The 19,548-nt window shown below is 42.7% G+C and overlaps 2 protein-coding genes across 2 annotated transcripts in view; both read right to left on the bottom strand.

The window, feature by feature from the left end:
- IRAK2 (interleukin 1 receptor associated kinase 2) overlaps positions 1 to 4,698 on the bottom strand; it is a 38,098-nt gene extending 33,400 nt beyond the window's left edge. The window contains exons 1-2 of the mRNA XM_060239640.1: positions 4,187 to 4,698; positions 1,012 to 1,191 (exon numbers count right to left, since the gene is read on the bottom strand). Coding sequence (XP_060095623.1) covers positions 1,012 to 1,191; positions 4,187 to 4,334 — 328 coding nt within the window. The 5' untranslated portion in view covers positions 4,335 to 4,698. The remainder of the gene's footprint in view (positions 1 to 1,011; positions 1,192 to 4,186) is intronic.
- Positions 4,699 to 8,475: 3,777 nt separating this feature from the next.
- On the bottom strand, positions 8,476 to 16,569 carry VHL (von Hippel-Lindau tumor suppressor). The gene is made up of 3 exons (XM_060239637.1): positions 16,166 to 16,569; positions 13,676 to 13,798; positions 8,476 to 10,437 (listed from the first exon to the last, which is right to left on the bottom strand). The coding sequence occupies exons 1-3, from the start codon at positions 16,377 to 16,379 to the stop codon at positions 10,265 to 10,267; spliced, it is 510 nt and encodes a 169-aa protein (XP_060095620.1). The 5' UTR covers positions 16,380 to 16,569; the 3' UTR covers positions 8,476 to 10,264.
- Between the last annotated feature and the right edge of the window lie 2,979 nt (positions 16,570 to 19,548).

Genomic DNA, 19,548 nt, shown 5'->3' with positions numbered 1-19,548 from the left:
TGGCTTGTCATATAGCAATTCAGAATTGATAGGCTGATGGAACAGTATTTTTATCATCATCACAACTCCCCCCCCCCCCATAACCATAAGACATTTCTAAGCAGGTAGCAGTCAGAATGTTGAACTGAGATTTGGAAGACTTAGGTTTGAATCCCCGCTCTGCCATGGAAGCTTGCTGGGCGACCTTTGGCCAGTCACACACTCTCCATCTAACTTTCCTCACATGGCTGTGAAAAGAGATTGATGTAATCTTCTTTGGGTTCTTATGCAAAAGAAAGACATTACAAATAGGAAGGATGGAAGATATCCCTTACCGGTGTGTGGATGGGCTACAAATACTTCTATTAAGTCCACTACAAAATAGTAGAGGATGCCTAAAAATTTTTCCTGGATATAAGAGTTCTCTCTAAATTTACAGGTTCTTTACATCAAGCTCCTTTTCTTATACAGAAAACATGGATTTTTAATATTTATCCATGTTGTAGCATTCAGTGGGATTTTACAGCGTGGTGTAGTGATTAAAAGCAACAGACTCTAATCTAGAGAACTAGAGTTTGATTCCACACTCCACATGAAGCCAGCTGGGTGACCTTGGGTCAGTCACAGCTCTTTTAGCACAAAACATGTCTAGCTCACCACCAAGCGGTGCACAATGCTAAAAGAGCTAGAACTTAAGGCTACCAGACAATCTTCAGATCTCCTGGCTATACCACACACAATAATTTTTATTATTAAAGTGTCTAGTCCAAATTCAACAACCTGTAACATCCTTCCACTATTCACCTGTGGCGATCTGCAAAGTGACATAGCCATAGATCTCAGTCATTTTGACTTTTTGCTTCAGATGTGAAAGAGTCTAAGGGAGACATTGTGCATGTCTGTGAAATGTTACAAGAACTGCAGTGCTGCTGATCTGGATATTTTGAACATTTGCCCCATGAAGATGGAAAAATTGAAAGTGTACTAGATTTTTTTTACTAATTGATCAAAAGTAAAAGACCAGCTACTTACAATCTGCAATGATTTTGGCTGCCCGATAAAACTGCAGTTCACGCAGAAGTTCCAAAAGCTGCTGGACAGTTGCGAGCCTAACCCCCCACCACCACATCAACTCTCTCGTTATACTGATTCCTGTCTTCTCCATGCACTTGATTTTCCTCAGCTCAGTCTGATCAGTTATCACACTGGATGCTAAAAGAAGACAAAAGCAGAGAGATTTTGGTTTTCAATGAAGTCCTGAGGCAGCACAAATCTAGCACAAGAAAGAGAAAACCATATGCCCTTGAACGTGTAAATAAGGCACTCAGCTGAGTTTCATGTATGCACAGGCTATGGTTGTCCTAGATCTTTTTAAAGCATGCAATTAAAAATCAATGGATGAATGCATTTCCATGTGAATCAGGTCTTGATTCAGAAGTACTCTGTAAATCTGAGGGAGAGATTTGTGACAGAGCAACTGAGGGAGAGTGTCTCAAAGGTTGGAGGACAGGGAGAAGAAAGGACAGCTGGTGGAACTGTCTGGGGCTCCTCAGTGGACAACCAAGCCCTGCAGGAATCCAGAAAGAATAAGGATATGCTGGGAACGCCATGCTGGGAATTATTAGGAAGGGAATTGAAAACAAATCAGCCAGTATCATAATAATGCCCCTGTATAAATCGATGGTGCGGTCTCCTTTGGAATACTGTGTACAATTCTGGTCACCGCACCTCAAAAAGGATATTACAGCATTGGAAAAAGTCCAGAAAAGAGCAACTAGAATGATTAAAGGGTTGGAACACTTTTCCTATGAAGAAAGGTTGAAACGCTTGGGGATCTTTAGCTTGGAGAAACGTTGACTGCCGGGTGACATGATAGAGGTTTACAAGATTATGCATGGGATGGAGAAGGTAGAGAAAGAAGTACTTTTCTCCCTTTCTCACAATACAAGAACTCATGGGCATTCAATGAAATTGCTGAGCAGTCGGGTTAGAATGGATAAAAGGAGGCACTTCTTCACCCAAAGGGTGATTAACATGTGGAATTCACTGCCACAGGAGGTGCTGGCGGCTAAAAGCATAGCCAGCTTTAAGAGGGGATTGGATAAAAATATGGAGCAGAGGTCCACCAGTGGCTATTAGCCACAGTATGTGTGTGTGTGTATATATACACACAGACATATATTGGCCACTGTGTGACACAGAGTGTTTGACTGGATGGGCCATTGGCCTGATCCAACATGGCTTCTCTTATGTTCTTTATATTTTTTGCAGAAGTGCTGCAGTGTGAGAACCACTGTGAATATACTGTGCAAAATGAATATTTGATCCTCTGTTTGTCAACAGTGTACCGGCTATGTGATGGGAAGCAACAAAAGAAGTCCTGAACAACTAACAGCACACCACCATTCCTCATTTACTACTGTGTGAAGTGAAAAGAACTAGCAACTGGATCCCACAGATATCTGCTGAGAGCTGCCACTGAATTTACACTTGCACAAATGCAAATTTGTTGGCATTTTGGTCCCTATTTGTGTTGCAGACCTCATATCTGATGCTGCTCATTATGGTTTTTATAACTTGCGCTTGTAACCAGACTTATAAAGAAGTCTATAGGAGTTACTACCATTTGAAATTTTACTGCGCTATCTGTTTACCCTGAATGGGCTAGCCCAGGCTAGTCCAATCTTGACAGATCTTGGAAGCTTCAGCCCTGGTCAGGACCATAGCCACAAGGGGGCCTGTGGGGGCACAGCCCCCAACTTCAGGCTGAGGCCCCGTGAATTGGCCCCTCTCTGGTGTCTTGAGGGTTGCAGGGGTCCTTCCCCAGCTTCCTCCTCCCTCCCTTCCCCACCATTTCAATGCCCGGGAAGGTGCAGTGGAGCTGCCGCAGCTTCCTGGCCTATTTAAAGACCCCCCCCATCAGCTGATTGGCGGGTAAAACGGCACCAGAGGCTTGCACCTCCTATGCCGGCCCTCCGACATGATCACTATCAGTGTGGGGTGAGGGGGCACCAGCAGCGGGAAGGATGAGCCACTGAAAGAGTGGCTGTGGCCACTGCCATTGTCTCCTCCCCCCTTCCTTCCTGGATCACATGGGAAGAAAGGGAGGAGGAGGTGGTAGCAGCAGTGGCCGCAGCTACTCTTTCAGCAGCTTGTTCTTCCAGCTGCTGCTGCCCCCTCATTCCACACTGAGAGTGATCACGCTGGAGGGCTGGCATAGGAGGTGCGAGCCTCCAGAGCCATTTTACCAGGTCATCAGCTTATCGCCAGATGGGGGTGTCTTTAAATAGCCCAGGAAGCCACGGCCGCTCCACCATCCCTTCTGGGGCACTGAAATGGTGGGGGAGGGAGGAGGAGGCTGGGGAGCGCACCCCTCAAGCCAGCTGCACCGGAGGGGGGGGGAGAGTTGGGGGGGGACCCTGAGTGCCCCCTCAAAAATCCCAAGCCCCTTGACTCCCCAAATCCTGCCTACGGCCCTGGTCTTGGTTAGTACTTGGACTGGAGACCAGCAAGGAAATCTAGGGTTGCAATGCAGAGGAAGTTTTGAATACTCTATGAAGACACCATGTCAGCTCCAACTTGGTGGCAAAAAAAAAGAAAGAAAAGAAAAGAAAGGGGGGGTCTGTTAGCAACTACTAGTGCACGTCATATGCAATACATCAGTAGCATAAAATCACACTTTCCATTTCTAGGGAGAGGGAGAGAAAAACAAGAAGCTTCTTTCCTTGGCCTTTTGGAAGAAATTTTTAGTTGCCACTGTTGACCTTATGAGTGTGGCTATTTAAGTGTGGTCTCAGTGTACAAGGGAAAAGGCTAGTGCATAGCGAAGGCGCTCTAACTTCCTAACCAACTCTGTTGCCCTCCTTGATACTTTTACCAGCTCTGCAATGTCCTTTTCGGAATACAGTGCCCAGAAATGCACACAGTTGGCAAAATCTAATTTACAGAGCTTTAAAGATATGTACATTACGTAATGTTTAACTTTTAAGCCACCCGGAGCAGCTGAGCGAGTCAGAATATTTTCTCGATTTACCATAGTTGCCTAGAGACATCCTAGTTGAGTATAGAGCCACAAAACTCAGTTCACACCACGCGTTTCTCCCTATCAGCCTCATTTCCAACGCTGCCCATCGTTAAAGCCCCACCGAACTCGCGGCTACTCCTCCGCCCTGCCCGCCCCCCCCCCCCCGATTCTCGTGCTCCTCACCAAAGCGCATCCAGTCATAATCATTCAAACAGTCCATCTGCTCGCAAAACTTCCCCAGCACGTCGGAAGGGATGCTGTACACGTAAGGAGACGGCTGAGCCCCCTTACCCCTTGGGCAAGGCGGCGAGGGATGTGGCTGCAGTGCCATTTTCTGCCCGTATCACGCGCGGGGGGCTCTCTTCTGCTTAGGCCAGTAGCAACAACAGCCGTCCATCAAGAGAAAGCCAGCAAGCCTGTCTTTCTCAGTCTTCGGAATAATAAGATCGCGTTTGTTTTCCTCAGCGCGGACCGCCCTAGCCAGATTTCCTGGCAGAGGCTGCCCAACAGACTGACTACCTCGCCAGTCGTCTCACACCCAGATGTGACTCTTTCCTTCTTCCTCCCGCTTCTCTGACGTCAATTTCCCCGTACGACGAGCGCTCACTTCCCCGCGCGGTCTGCTCCTTGGTCAGATGAATCGTGTGGTGAACTCCATCGAGTCAAGGGGCAGTTAGTTTACTCAGGGTTTGTGCAATCCGTGAAAGCAAATCGTCAGTTTTGTGCGCCATTTCTTCAGCGAGTGGCTGAGGCTGCGTCCCTGTGGGACGTGATGGTTTTTGTTGTTCTACTATAGGAATAGTTCGTTCCACTTCCAAAGCCTGAAGTTTAATTGGCAGCAGTGTTCCCTCTAAGCTGAGTGTGAGCTAGCTTAGCTTTTTAAGTCTCTGCCTCACACATTTTTGTCTTAGCTCAAGAAAAGTAGCCCCAGAGCAAACTAATTTAAGCAGTAGCTCATGAAGTAGAATTTTTACTTACAAGACACCACAGCTTAGAGAGAGTATTGATTGGCAATGCGCCATAACGTGCGTTTCTAAGGTGCGTTTGTTAATTCATGGTATGGAGACTGGTGAGGTTTCTCATTACTGGATAGTTTTTGAACATCAAAGTTGCCAGATTTTTGAAAGAAAAACAAGTTGACAGTTTTGCCCCTCCAGTATTTTAGCTCCAGAAGTAAATATTCCTTGCTGGTAAAGGAAGTCGCTTAAATTGCCACACCCTCCAAACAGGCTAGCGGCCAAGCTATGCCTTGATTAAATTTCCAGGTGACACAATAGAACTATAGTCCATTGAAGTCAAGTTAGATAACTGGAAAGTACGGGGAATCCCATGGCACAAAATTAACTCTTGGTCTTTTTAACTTATCTGTTTTTCTGCCTTTAAGGATCAGGGAGCAAGGGGGGGGGGGGGAAGCAGAGCTTGTTTTTCCAGGCGCTCACAATTGCCCAGCAGAGCTATTGAGCCAAGCCTCTCTCCCTTCTGTTGGCTGAGGCTCCCCCACCCTCTCCCCTGGGGAAGGAAGGAAAGAGACCCAGCTTCCTTTTCCTAGCTCCCTGGATCCCATGCAAGAAATACAAAGAAAGTACTTTTAAGACCAATGAGTGCTAACATTTTAAGCATTTAAAAAAATATATTTAATTGTGTTTGTGTTCTTTATAAAGTTTATATCTGCTACCTAATCTTTAATAAGGTACACACATGGCTTAGCCTGACATGCCCCAGCCCAACAAGGTCTCATTTGTGTCAGGTCTGGCTGTCGTAACAAATGAGTTTGACACCCCTGCCTTAGAAAGTGCTTCCCAGAAACATTTATTCATTTGATGGGTAGGATTTGGAAGAACGATCCTTAGAATTTACAAGAAAGGAACTTCCATGATGGTAGCAGGCAAATTTATACATAGGGTACCTGTAACAGACAGCCCTTGAAACAAGCTGCAAAATGCTACACTATCAGAGTCCTGAGAGGTGAAGAGTTAAATCTCCACAAGAATGGAGAGCTTTGAGTGGCTGGTACTCCAAGCACTCTGATTGGCCAGACCCAGCTAAGGGCAGAAATTTTTATTAGCTGGGTGCTGAAGGGGAAGGGGCATTCCTACAAATTCCTGATTTGAGAGAAGAGAAATGATTGTGTACCTTAACTGTTGAAGAACTAAAAGGTGGTGATAGACATGCAGTTTAATCAGTTGTCATTGTTCCCTACCGGATTTAAAGTGCACCAGACAGCAACATCTGCTTCCCATTCCTGAGTTGTTGTGCTCCCACTATAATCCCTCTTTAAACTGATCCATTGTGCTGTTTTCTGAGTTGTCTAGTTTCACCTTTCAGTTTTCACTGTCTTAACCATCCTGCTGTGATGTCAAGCCACTTATGGTTATCTGAATTCTTTCCTGGTGCAAAAGCTGCACCATTTTTTTTTACTAGTTAGTGATGTGCGCATAACTGCATATTCACACATCGCTCTTTTTCAATCTCTCACATACATAGGAACTTATTTAAAAAGAACTTCTAAAGAAAGATGCCTGGATATTGCAGCTTTTTTCCTGTGCTTTGGGGTTACTTGAAAAGAGAGAAGGTTTTTTTTCCAGACAAGGGAGGGAGGGATGGGACAGTCTAAAGGTAATGGCTGTGACTCCAGGTTTGCTCCAAGCGTTTAAATAAAAATGCCAGCAGTACACAGGACCATAGAATCATAGAGTTGGAAGAGACCCCCAGGGTCATCTAGACCAACCCCCTGCACAGTGCAGAAACTTTACAAGTACCTGCCTCTAAGTTCATTTTACAAGTACCTGCCTCTAAGTCCACTCATTGCTGTCAAATGGCCATCTAGCCTCTTTTAAAAACCTCCAAGGAAGGGGAGCCCACCATCTCCTGAGGAAGCCTGTTTCACTGAGGAACCGCTCTGTCAGGAAGTTCTTCCTAATGCTGAGCCAGGATGAAGCTTCTCTTCCCCTGGCTTTGAAATTTTTAAAAAGTTGGAAGTTTTCAAACGCATAGTTTAAAACACACTTTCTTCACACTGGATTACCTATCCCAGCAGCCTCTTTCAGTGATTCCGTTGGCCATCAGCTGCAGCTATTCTGCCAGGAGTGTGAAGTGTTGTTTCCCATAAGCATTTATGCGCATGTTCAGAAGACAAATGAGGGGGGGAAAGCCCACTGCCCCACTCTGCTGCATCTGATCCATCAAGGATGGGGTGAAAGTGCATTCAAGTAGGTTAAGGGGGTAAGTCTTATCAGAATTCTCCATTATAAAAAAAAAACAACCCTGGATCAATTAGAAGCGGGGCCACACTGGATCAAACTGTATGTCTGATCACAGCCAAAGAGTCTCAGCCTGTGCTGAAAGCAGTTTTATGCAGACACAAGAACTGGGAACGAGACTTAAGGCTGTTGGGTAGTGAGATGAAACTCCCATTCAGGCCAAAGGAAAGGGGATCAATCTTCTAGGAAAATAAGAAGAATCCCTTCCCAGTTAAAACAGGGAGAGTTATCCCTGGGAGGAGGAGATCCTTTGTCTGTTGTGAAAGGAAACTGCTTGAGACACCTCAAAAGCTAGATAGTGATTTGGGATCAAAAAGAAGGGAGTTAGCTACTGAAAGAAGGTACCAGCCCCAAGGAAATAGGAGGAATAAGAAATTATTCAGAAGCATTGTAGTGTCTGGAAAACACAGACGGAAAGCCTCTTGATATTAAGATCTCAATAACTAAGAAAATAATCTTCAACAAACCTCATTTGCCCATATAAAGAATTACAATTTGTACAACCACTGATTACAACTCCTGATTACACCAGACCTTCCCTTGTCTTTTAAACAAAATTTTTTGTTCCGTTTGACTTTTGCATTGTCTCAAGTGTCACTTGAAGGGGTTCAACCCAAGAGGGCTCCTTATTCTTCCCTCAGGTTCCAGGGCTGGACTAAAAGCCAAATTATATCTCTGTGACAGGGAGAAAAAAAACCATTTAAGGGCATTTTAAATTAACAGGTTCCAAATTACCAATTGCAATAAACTATTATGTGATCAAAGTATGAAGAATGTAAAAACAACTATCAGATGATGAAGACGAAAAATAGTTATTTTTTTATACCCTTGCTTTTCTCTACCCTAAGGAGTCTCAAAGCAGTTTACAATCACATTCCCTTTCTGTCCCAACAGCACCTTGTGAGGAAGGTGAGGCTGACAAAATTCTGAGGGAACTATGACTGGCCCAAGGTCACCCAAAAGGCTTTATGGGGAATCAAACCCAGTTCTCCAGATTAGAGTCAGCCATTCTTAACCACTATGCCATACTGGCTATAAAAGCATTAAGCAACCTGCACCATTCTGGCTACAGTAGTGCTTGCAACCAACCTTGCTTACACTTATGCTGAACTATAAGAGTACCAGGAAAAGTAACAATTGAGTTTCATGAATCTTAGTGGCAGGTGAAAACCTAAGAAATACAATGGCATAGAAAAGGGAAAACCAAAGGAGTACAAAGGCATAGAAACTTTTAATATCTTGAAAATCTTTTATATACATGAAACTATGTATTAGCAGAAAGTGCCCTGGCAGCTCTCCGAAATCAGACACAAAAATTCATGAAGGTCACTAAAATCAGGCCTATGTAGACACTAAGCCATTTTTACCCCTGATAGTGGAAGAACCTTGCATTTCTTCCACTTTTGAGTTCCTTAGTGTTGCAATTAAAAAGCCTAATACATAACTGGAGGAATATCTTGTCTGCAAAGAGTGCAATCCAAAGGCACACATACAAAACATGTGCACAGTAGAAGGCTTCCAGCAGGCAGTTGTGCTAAACAACTTATTTAGAATTCCCATCCTGACAAGGGTTTCCACCACAAATGAAAAACTGGCATTTTAACAGTCTTCTTTCAACTCTTATTGTACTACAAACTACATGCATTTATTTTCTCCAAGGGAAAGCTCCAGTTAAATTCATGAATGCTGTCCTCAAGGTAACATCCAAGGTACACATTTGTTTAAAAATCATAGAATGTACATATGAAATATTTTTTCTCCAAGATACTACATACTTTACTCCACAAACTAGTGCCTTACAAAATGTAACAATTCACAACAAATTAAAATTATGTTCCAACAACAACGAATTTAATTTCACATTAGCTCTGTAAGGATTTGCATTTGGACTACAGATAAGTGCACAAGATCAATCAGTAATAATTGCTGGTGCTGAGGTCTAACATTACAGCATACACAGTGGTGCTATTTTATTAGCTGTAGGTTTGAAATACCAGAATATGATGAGAGTTCCCTTAGCCTCCCTATGACTAAAAGATACTATTTCAGTAGTCAGCCTCACAATGTTAAAATATTGTACTGGTATGGGACGAGGGAGACAAAAGCCCTTGACAAGTATTCACAGATTGCTGGGTTTGTTAGGTTCTTGCTTGGAACCTGCAAGAGGAAAAGCTAGGTATGATCCCCACACTTACTCCATTCACTTGTATCGCAATACTAAAATCTGAACCAAGTTAAAAGTGAGTTCTGGTAGAAGAGTCTACCACCATCACAGGGTTGTCAGATGCTTATTTTGAATGAACTGGGAAAAACACTGATATGAAGATACCAATTTAAACAGGAATGATACAGAGTACTAAAACATAACACTTAACTAAAACATAACACTTAACGGTGTTCCCTTTATACCATTTTTTTTTTACTGCATCACATACTTGCATAGTGCAGTGCAGATACCACAGACAGGGACATCTCAAAGCCCCATCTGAAACGGCAATGTGTAAGAAATCTTTGGACAAATCAAAGGAGCCAAAAAGTTTCTGCCACAGTACATAGATAGTTAGGGGAGTGATTTATGGTTTCAGGAAGGTTCATCCTTTGGTATGAGAATGCATTTGCCCAACTTCAATTTTTTAGGAATACCCTGATCTATAATAAATTAATAAAGAGAAAGAAACATGAAAATAGCTTCAGCAGCAATTGTTCTTACAGTTGTGTAACATCTGGATGAGTTTTTGTACTTGGCATTCCATGAATCAAAATTATGCAAATATTGGTTTTGTCCAGATTTAACCAAGATTTAACATAGTAGATCATTGTCCCACAGCTGGGGTTGTCTGTGTTATGAAGCTATACATTCTACATAAAAGCAAGTTCTGCCTTCTAAAACCCCATAACATCACTGAAGGGTATTCATAAGCCATAGAAAATGCAATTTGTACCCCACAATTATTAGTGGAAACAGTTTGTCCAATTAGGAGTCTTCTCTTCTATCAGAGACTTAATTCCTTCGCATTTCACTTCTTTCCAAGGAAAGCCGCTGAAGATCCTTCCTAATGTCAGGATGATCTTCTAGATCTTCATATAGTGACTTAACAATGTCTAGTTTTCTGTAATCCACTGGTTTCACCAAGGTACGGACAACCTGAAGACATCTCTCCTTCAGAGTGAACACTGCATACAGATGGAAAAAATGAACTTTTTAGTGTCTTCCTGAAGATATGCATCCTGAATACCTGTGTTTAGACAGATGCACTGGATAATAATTATTTTAATATTGTGTCACTAAACAGGAAAAAAGCTAGCAAAACACTAAAATGATTTTTATCTTGTTATGAACAACTCGGGAACAAAAAAAATAACTGCAAACACAGAATTATGAATCAGTTTGGTGACTATAAAACAGTGAGGATCCTGTTGGGGGATTTTCTTTTTTTTATATAGTATTTTCCTACAACAGATCCTTATTGGAAGCCATATAATGCAACATTTACTTTGGCTTCCAGTTCCCTTCTTGGCTGAATACAAGAAGCTGGTTTTGACCTTTTGCAGTTAGGTCCAAAGTACCCTAAAGGGCTGCCTTGTTCCAGAAGGCCTTTGAGTTGATTGACTGTTTACTAATATCATTTCCTCTTTTTTGTATCTGATCGGGTGGTTTTTAGGATGATGGCTAATTGTTTTAACAAGTTTTATTTTTATGGCTGTTTTCAGCTGCTTTGGCAACCATATGTAAGGTTGCATAAAAATTAAATAAAAATACATTGTATTTATTTATACCCTGTCATTAGGGTTGCCAGATATGACCCAAGAAATACCTGGGGGCTTTGGAGGTGGAGTCAGGAGCAACTTTGGGAAGAGCACAACTGAACTTCAAAGGGGGTTCTGACCATCACATGTAAAGAAACCATGCACCTTTTAATTGCCTTCCCTTAACTGGAAATCATGGAGGATGGGGGCACCTTCTTTGGGGCTCATAGAATTGGAGCCCCTATCCAATCTTTTTGAAACTTGGGGAGAGGGAGGTTGAGCAGAAGCACCAGATGCTATGCTAAAAATCTGGTGCCTCTCCCTCAAAAAACAGTACCCTCCTCCAGTCCCAGGTATTCACAAACTGATTCTCTATTATACCCTATGGGAACTGGTCTCCATAGGATATAATGAAACATCCCCCCCCCCCTTTCTGATAATCCTGAAGTAGTGGAAGGGCCTCCAAACCGAGGGATTCCCTGCCCCCAACTGGGGATTGGCAACCATACCCATCTTTTGCCTCAATGGGGATCCATATGAAGCTTCTAGTGAGTGAGACTCACTATGACTATAGAGAAAGACCTTCCCAAACAACTACTTATACAATATCTTTTAAAAGGAGATGGCTAGGGACTTATCCCAGATCATCATGCATCCAAAGTCTGCTCTGCCAGAGTCTCTTAATTCACATTTCTTTATATTCCACCTGAATATTATATAGTCTCCCACCAAAGTTTTTTCAATATTTAGGGGTATGTAATGTGTATGGCCGTCTAATGTGAATGCCATGATGACATCAAAGATGTTCTCTTGGGTAAATAGGAATATGATCCAAATAAGTTTAGATTGCCATGAGACCACACGAGCAAAATCTAAATAGATCAGAATATTTTTATCTACTAAGTAGTTACAGTGCTTTATTAATGTATTCAAAAATTAAAGTAATGCCTCTATAAGAGATTTACTAACCATTGCATTAGACATTAAATTCTTTATTAATAAAATTAGACACTACTTATTAATAATTAAAATAAATAAAATTCCTGGATTAGTTAACAAACTCACATCAAAAGCTACCTGAATCCTGGCAGAACAAATTTCAGCTGCCTCCACAAGGAGGCTACTGAAAAAGATAGGCAGACCGCCAAAGGGAAGGAACTTCATAACTGAGGTAGTTACTGAAAAGGCCGTGCTCCTGATAGCCATAAATATTAAGATAGTATTCTGAGCAGGCTCTCATTGGCAGATCTTGAGATCTGGGAAGGTATATATGGGAACTCGTGAGCCATCATGTACTAGGACCCAGTATGTTCAGGTTTTATAATTCTTAGATGTGACCAGAAATACTAACAACTGTTAATAACATTAGAATCAGTGCTCTGTTTTGCTCACATCCAACGGAAGATTTTTAGAAGTACTGATGTTTCTGGACATGGCAGACCTATACAGTGTACACTGCAACAGTCTAGTCTAGAAGTAGAAAGGAGCAACAGTTCAGTTGCACCTTAAAGAAACAATTTGTGGCAAGGTACGAGCTTTCATGAGTCACTGCTCACTTAGAAGTGACTCATGAAGCTCATATCCTGCCACAAATTTTGTTAGTCATTAAGGTGCTACTGAATTGTTGCTCTTTTCTGATACAGACTAACATGGCTACCCACCTTGATCTAATCTAGAAGTTATAAATGAAGGGACAGTGGCCTCATGTTTATGATTTAATAGTGAGCAAAACTGGTAAATCAGCCTAAGTAGGCAAAAGGGTCCCCTTGTTAAAGAAACAAAGCTGGGTTCATGAACCCTGGCAAAGATACAAACTTGATCCTCCAGGGAGTATAATCCCATTAAGTGAAAGGAAATCCCACAGGCATTTTCTCTCACTTAACCAATTCACAGCAGCCTATATCATCATCACCTGCCTTGTATGGGTTAAATTTTTTATTCATCCTCATCTCATCCAGATATCTGCTCAGGACTTCCACTATTCCACCTACATTAGATGAAAAGGAGGACAGCACACTCTATGCTACCAGATTACTTCTTCCAGTGGTTCCATGTTGATGTTAAATAGCATGGGATACAAAGCTGACACTAAGAAATTCCATAAAATAAACCACATGGAGAGGAATAATAAATCTCCTGGACAGAGTTCCATAGACACCATTCCAATCATACCAGGATCCTGTTTTTTTGATCTAACTTCCAACAAAAACCAAATGGTACACAGTGCCTCCCAATCCTAATCCCATAAAGTTTCATAGTAGGATACAACAAAAAGGATGATGATGAGGAGGAGAAGATTGGATTTATACTCTGCCCTTCACTTGGAGTTTCAGAGCATCTTAAAATCTCCTTCCCTTCTTGTCCCCGCAACAGACATCCTGTGAGGTATGTAGGGCTGAGAGAGCTCTTTCAAGAACTGCTCTTGAGAGAAGGACTCTGAGAAAACTATGACTGCCCCAAGATCATCCAGCAGCTGCATGTGGAGAAATGGGGAATCAAACCCGGTTCTCTGCACACTTAACCACTGCACTAAACTGTCTCAGTAATGGTACTGAATGCTGATTTAGAGCAGTGCTACTGGCAATCCTTTTATACGCTTTTTTTGCAATACAAAGGGATAAAGGAATTAATCTGGTCCATTCTAGAATATGTATTGATAATTTACCTGGTAATGTAATGTTTGCCAATATGGGCTGTCCATTCATATTGCGCGTGGCCACAAACAGCTCTGCCTCATTGACCTGCAGACGATCATCTGTCCCTGCATCTCTGAACAACCAAAGATGTTCTAAAACCAAAATAACATAAATATTGTGAACTGAACATGCAGCTGTTAAAAATCACATTACAACCCAGAAAAGTACACAAAGAAAACATAGGTTAATTTACCGTTTTCCTGGCTCCTGGAATACATGGGATCAGGTGACAGTATACCCACACTACTGCAAAGGCATACATTATCCCTCCCCCCATCAAAACTACAAAGCTTGATATAGAAAAATCAAACATCATGCCTGTACCCAATACCGCCAGACTGGATTGAGACAGCGCAAATAGTTTTAAACTGATAAGTGTATTATGGTTTTATATGTTTTATGGAATTGATTGTTTTTATGATATTGTAAGCCGCCCTGAGTCCGCTTGCGGAGAGGGCGGGATATAAATGTAAAGTAATAAATAAATAAATAAATAAATAAATAAGCAGACTTTTGTATTAAGATATCCTTCTTGAGAAATCAAAACTGAAAGCAGAGTGTAAAAAATACTGAACTTAAAAAAAAATCTACTATAAAAATTACCAAGCCACCAAATGAGGAACAGTTTCAGAACTTCCTTTGAACCTCTCCATTCTTCCTCACTACATGTACTCAAGCAGAGGAATCCCGTTTGCCATGTGACAACTGGTTTTTCTGGTTAGAATTCTACCAGGGTTTTTCTGGTTAGAATTCTACCAACTGGTTTTTCTGGTTAGAATTCTACCAGAATTCTACCAGGAATCCCCTTTGCCATGTGACAACTGGTTTTTCTGGTTAGAATTCTACCAGGGCCCCCAGGCAACTCTCTGATCTTAACAGAAGTTCACATATGGATCAAATTCATATTTTTCCAGGTTATCTAAGGCCCAAACACCACATTAGTGGCAAACTTAAATCTTTAAACATGGATCTGTCCATGCAAATGAAAATCTGAGGATGTGAAATGCAATCAAAGGAGTTATGCTGGTGGAGATACTGAATCTTCACTCCATTCACAGCTGAGCCCAGCAGGGGCTCCAGAAGGGGAAGACTTACTATCAAGGGAGAGAGTTCAGCAACCCTCATCCATGTGATGTGAACGTTTACAAGGCAGACCCACTTTTGAAAACCAGTGTCTGCTGCTGTCATGTAGTTTGGGTTCAGGATGCAACAGAAGCTCACTGTAGCTGTTTGGCAGAGAAAGAAAGGCACTCTATACATGTTCAGAGATACATACTTCCAGTGCTGAGCCTCTAGCCCAGGGGTGGGGAATGTCTGACCTGAGGGCTGTTTATGGCCCTCAAGATCACTTGGTCTGGTCCTTGGGGATTGCTGGGCTGAATCAAGCCACGTGGTGACCTCCCTGGGGCCTGGCTGGCTGGCTAGGATCACTGTGGAGCTTGGAAAAGTCACTGTCATAGTTCGGGTAAGTTTTCCCCTCATTTCTTTATTTCCCTTTATTTCTATTTCGTTCCCCCATTTCTTTGTTTCCCTTTCTTCCTCCCATTTAACTTCCCTTTCTTCCCATTATTTCTTTATTTTCCTTTATTCCCTTTCATCCCTCCATTTTATTTCCCTTTCTTCCCCCATTTATCTCTCACACACACACTCTCTGTGGAGTCTCAGTGGTGGGTACTGTGAAGGACTGCTGCTGGGATGTGGTCTAATATGCTAATAAGTTCCTGCTGGGCTTTTTCTACAAAAAAGCCCTGGACCTAGGACAGCGATGTGTACGTGTGTGTGGCAAATTAGGCTCTCCCCACATGACTTCAAATAGAAAAACAATTATTTACATTAATTTTGCTGGCCTGAATCGTTCTCCCTTGGCAGAGCACTGTTTTTTATATTGATAATTTTGTATGGCCTGCAAATGATGTTATAAATATCCAAATGGCCCTTGGCAGAAAAAAGGTTCCCCACCCCTGCTCTAGCCCTTCAAAAGTATAGCTCAAATGATGTCATGGGTCCAGCCGGCAACTTGGCAACTTTTACTGGGGTGGCCATATTCAGATAGCTGATCTTTCCTTGTCACCAGCATTTTCTTTACTGTAAAGCAGACAGAGAGCTGCCATATGTGTCCTCAGCTCCCCATCTGGGATTCCCTGTCATTTACACCGCCATGAAAGGGGGGGGGGGCGGTGCGTCCCGAAATTCGCTAGCTACTATCTTAGCAGAGGCCTTTAAACAGAGGCATTACAAGCAGAAATTCAACAGCCACCACAATCCTACTATGGCAAAAAAGCCTCACTTGTTGAATCTTTGCAATTCATACACAGGCAGAGAAGAGGCAGCTCTACTGCCCACACAGAAACCCACCCTGCTAATTCGTGTCCAGTGCCCATCGAACCAAACAGGCCATTACTCGTTTATCGCGCACGCAGACTCCTTTTGCCCTCCACTATAAGGTTCCTCGTACCCACCCAAGTAGCTGTGCATCCGGCGTCCTGTGCCTGGCTGCAGGTTCGGATAGGGGCGCGGTTTCCCATCGAAGTCCAGCCAGATGGGGCTCACCAAACGCGGGCTGCGGTTGCAAAAAATGACCTGACAAGGCTCTCGCGTGTTTACCGAACGCAGACGTCGCAAGTCTCCCCGGCCTGCCTCCTCCTCCTCCTCCTCTTCGGGCTTCTGCGGCATCTCGGTGGAGCTGGGCGCTGAAAGAAATGTATACCAACCCCGAGCAGCCACACAAGCAAGCCTACTAACTGCTTGTACCCCTACAAACAGCCATTACTTTGTGGGGAGACGCGCAGCGCATCACGCACGCGCTCCTCCTGGTGGCCATTGTTATGTGGGGGATCATGAAAAGCTGCTTTTCCGCGTCTGCGCATTTCGGGTGCCTGTTGAAGATTAGGGATGTAGCGGCGGTGACAAATGCAAAGGGGGGGGGGGGGTTGAGTGGAGAGGCTGCCGGAAGTGTGCTTCTGTTTTCTATGCTACAGTAATTCAAGCCGCCTTTGAGCTGTCACACACAGGTATCCTTTATATTTTATGGCAGCTATTTTTGGTAAATCTCACTTTTTCTCCAAAGGACTCAGGACAAATTAGGCGGCCCGTCTCTCTCCCCACTTTAATCTCACCACATTCTTTATGAGGTATACAGAGATTATTTTGTGGAAGCTTCATGGCAAAGAATTTAAACCAGGCTTCGTCTGGGGAAAGGACTCAACAGATATGCCAAGAATATACTTCAATTAAACAGGCTATAAGAAACAACTGTCTCTGTGCTTTGCATTTTATGTCCATGTTTTGCAGAGACCCCATATCGCCTTGGCCTAGGGATCCCAGCCTCCAGGTGGGACCTGGGGATCCCCTGGAATAACAGCTCATCTCCAGACCAGAGATCGGTTCTCTTGGAGGAAATGGATGCTTTGGAAGGTGGCCTCTGTGGCATTGTACCCCACTGAGATATCTGCCATCCCAGGCTTCATCCATAAATATCCAGGAATTTCCCAACCATGATCTGGTAATTCTGCCTTGACCTATGAGTTTAAAATAATTATGACGAGTTTTAAAAGACCTCTGAGTGATGCCGATGTGTTCTGTACAGCTGATGGCACACTACTGGTGACTGAAGCAACATAGGAGCAAACGGACATTTGCATTATCCATAGCTGCACTACAGTTAAGAAAGTCTCTTTCAGATTTTTTTTTTTTTGGGGGGGGGAGGGAGAGTGAGGAGCCTGAGGATAAATATTTTATTCTTGGACATTTAAAAGGTATGTATCACATACATTACTTTAGAACGTTTAATACAATCAGAGCTACCATATTTTGAAAAGCAAAAAGGACATATTTCCTGACTGACTACTTTAGACAACTGATCATTATGACGAATTTCATTTTAAATACTCTTAATATTTAAGCTGAAGCTTGCCTCCACTGGGGGACTGCAGGGTAAAGCAGGCTCAGCTGCCAAACCCCAAAAGCAGACATTATCTTGGGTTTTTAAAAAAAAGAGTCAAAGAGGACAAATACAAAAAAGGAGTACATTTTCTTTGAAAAGAGGACATTGGTAAACGTAAGATAATTCACATACACATTCACAGTAATTCTCACAACATTGCAAAGAGGCCACTATTGGTATCCCCAGAATGCAAACTGGTTACTGAAGTAAAACAGGTAGCTTCCCAAGGCTGCAGTTCTATACTATTGTTGAACACAGTGGGATTTACTTCTGCGAAAATATGCATTGGATTGGTTTTGATAGCACCTATTACCTTATTCATGGTTTAGGGGAAATTTGAACTGGGGCCAGACTGCTTTATAGTTTAGTCTCTTTCAGCACAAACCTAGATAGGTTTACTCAGAAACAAGAAACACTGAGTTAAATAGGGCATATCCCCTGGCCTGACAAAAAGAATACCTTTTCACTCAAATGATTGACTTGGAGAACTTTCTACTACAGGATGTTATGATTGTGATGGCTATAACTTTTTTTGTCTTTAATACAGAATAAGTCACCTTTTAGGATGAGAGGCCTATTAATGGCTTAGCCCAAATAAGTACTTAGAACCTCCCATGTTCAGAAATGGTGATACCAGTGCCATGGATTAACACCAGAGAAAGAACTTCTTCCATGCCTTTTTGGTAGGCATTCTGGGAACGTTTGATTGGCCAGTGGATGAAACAGAATGCAGGAATGGGTGAACCACTGTGATCTCGCAATTCTGTTCTTTTTTTTTAAAATTGAATCCACATCTACTACACTTTGCTTAGGAAAATTGTTCTTGCTTTTGTGTACTGTTGCTTTTATGTTTTCATATTGATATTATTGGTGACCAGCGTACCAAATTATTGACAAGGCTGCCAAAAGCTTGGAGAAAAAGTGCCCTCTTTAATAGATGCTTAATGAGATGCTATCTACCATGTGATATTATTTACTTCCATCCCTTGGAAAGCTTCACCTGCCCGCACTAGCTTTGTGATCCACCTGGAACTGGAGAGTATAAAGAAGTGGTTATAATACAAAGCTATGCCTGCTCTGTTGCCTGCCACTTCCTTGTTGTACTTGTGGGGACTCTACAAATGCACATTCTCTTTCCCATAGCATTTTCCTATGACTCCTGAAAAGGTCATGTTGGAGGACAGGAGAGTTTGTGGAATAGAGTGAGGAAGGGGAGATGAACAAAATCACAGCTCTGCTTTGACCTCCGACTGTGTTTGGATTATGCTTACTGCCTCTGGCCCCAGATGCCTGCCTGAACTGGACAATATACATCTTTCATGATTTAATTTTTCAAAACCATTCCATTCAATTTACATTGTGTCTTTCTTCTCTAGAACTCTGGCATTCGCAGAGCTCCTAGGCTATCTCTTAATCAAACATGGACCCAGGGGAACTCTAGAAACATTAGGGAAAGGGACCTTTATTAAGAGAACATGTATTATTCTAGACACGTTAAATATTTATTTTATAGAACAGAGATAACTATCATAAAATAAAGCCAGTGTAAGAGTTACTGTGGTGGAATGGTCTGTGTTGGGCTGGAAACCCAGATTCAAGATCCCCACTCTGCATGAGGTTCACTGGGTGACCCTGAGTCAGTTACTCTCTCTCACCAATGTAACCCTCTCACAAGGGGGTTGTGAGGACAAAATATGGGGAAGGGATTATTTATGCCACCCTGAGTTTCTTGGAGGAAGGGCAGAGTAAGAAGTCTATAAGTACAACTGGATTGTTTGTTGCTGTAACCCTCTGAGGCACGCGGGCTGATCAGGACTACAATACAGAGAGATGGGGCTTAAGCCAAAGTCCCTGCCATTTTCCCATCCTGAAACAGCCCCAGGGCACCGTTATTGGCCC

Source organism: Heteronotia binoei, chromosome 5 (genome assembly GCF_032191835.1).
Source record: "Heteronotia binoei isolate CCM8104 ecotype False Entrance Well chromosome 5, APGP_CSIRO_Hbin_v1, whole genome shotgun sequence".
Taxonomy (NCBI): domain Eukaryota; kingdom Metazoa; phylum Chordata; class Lepidosauria; order Squamata; family Gekkonidae; genus Heteronotia; species Heteronotia binoei.
This window is presented reverse-complemented; position numbering and strand designations above follow the sequence as displayed.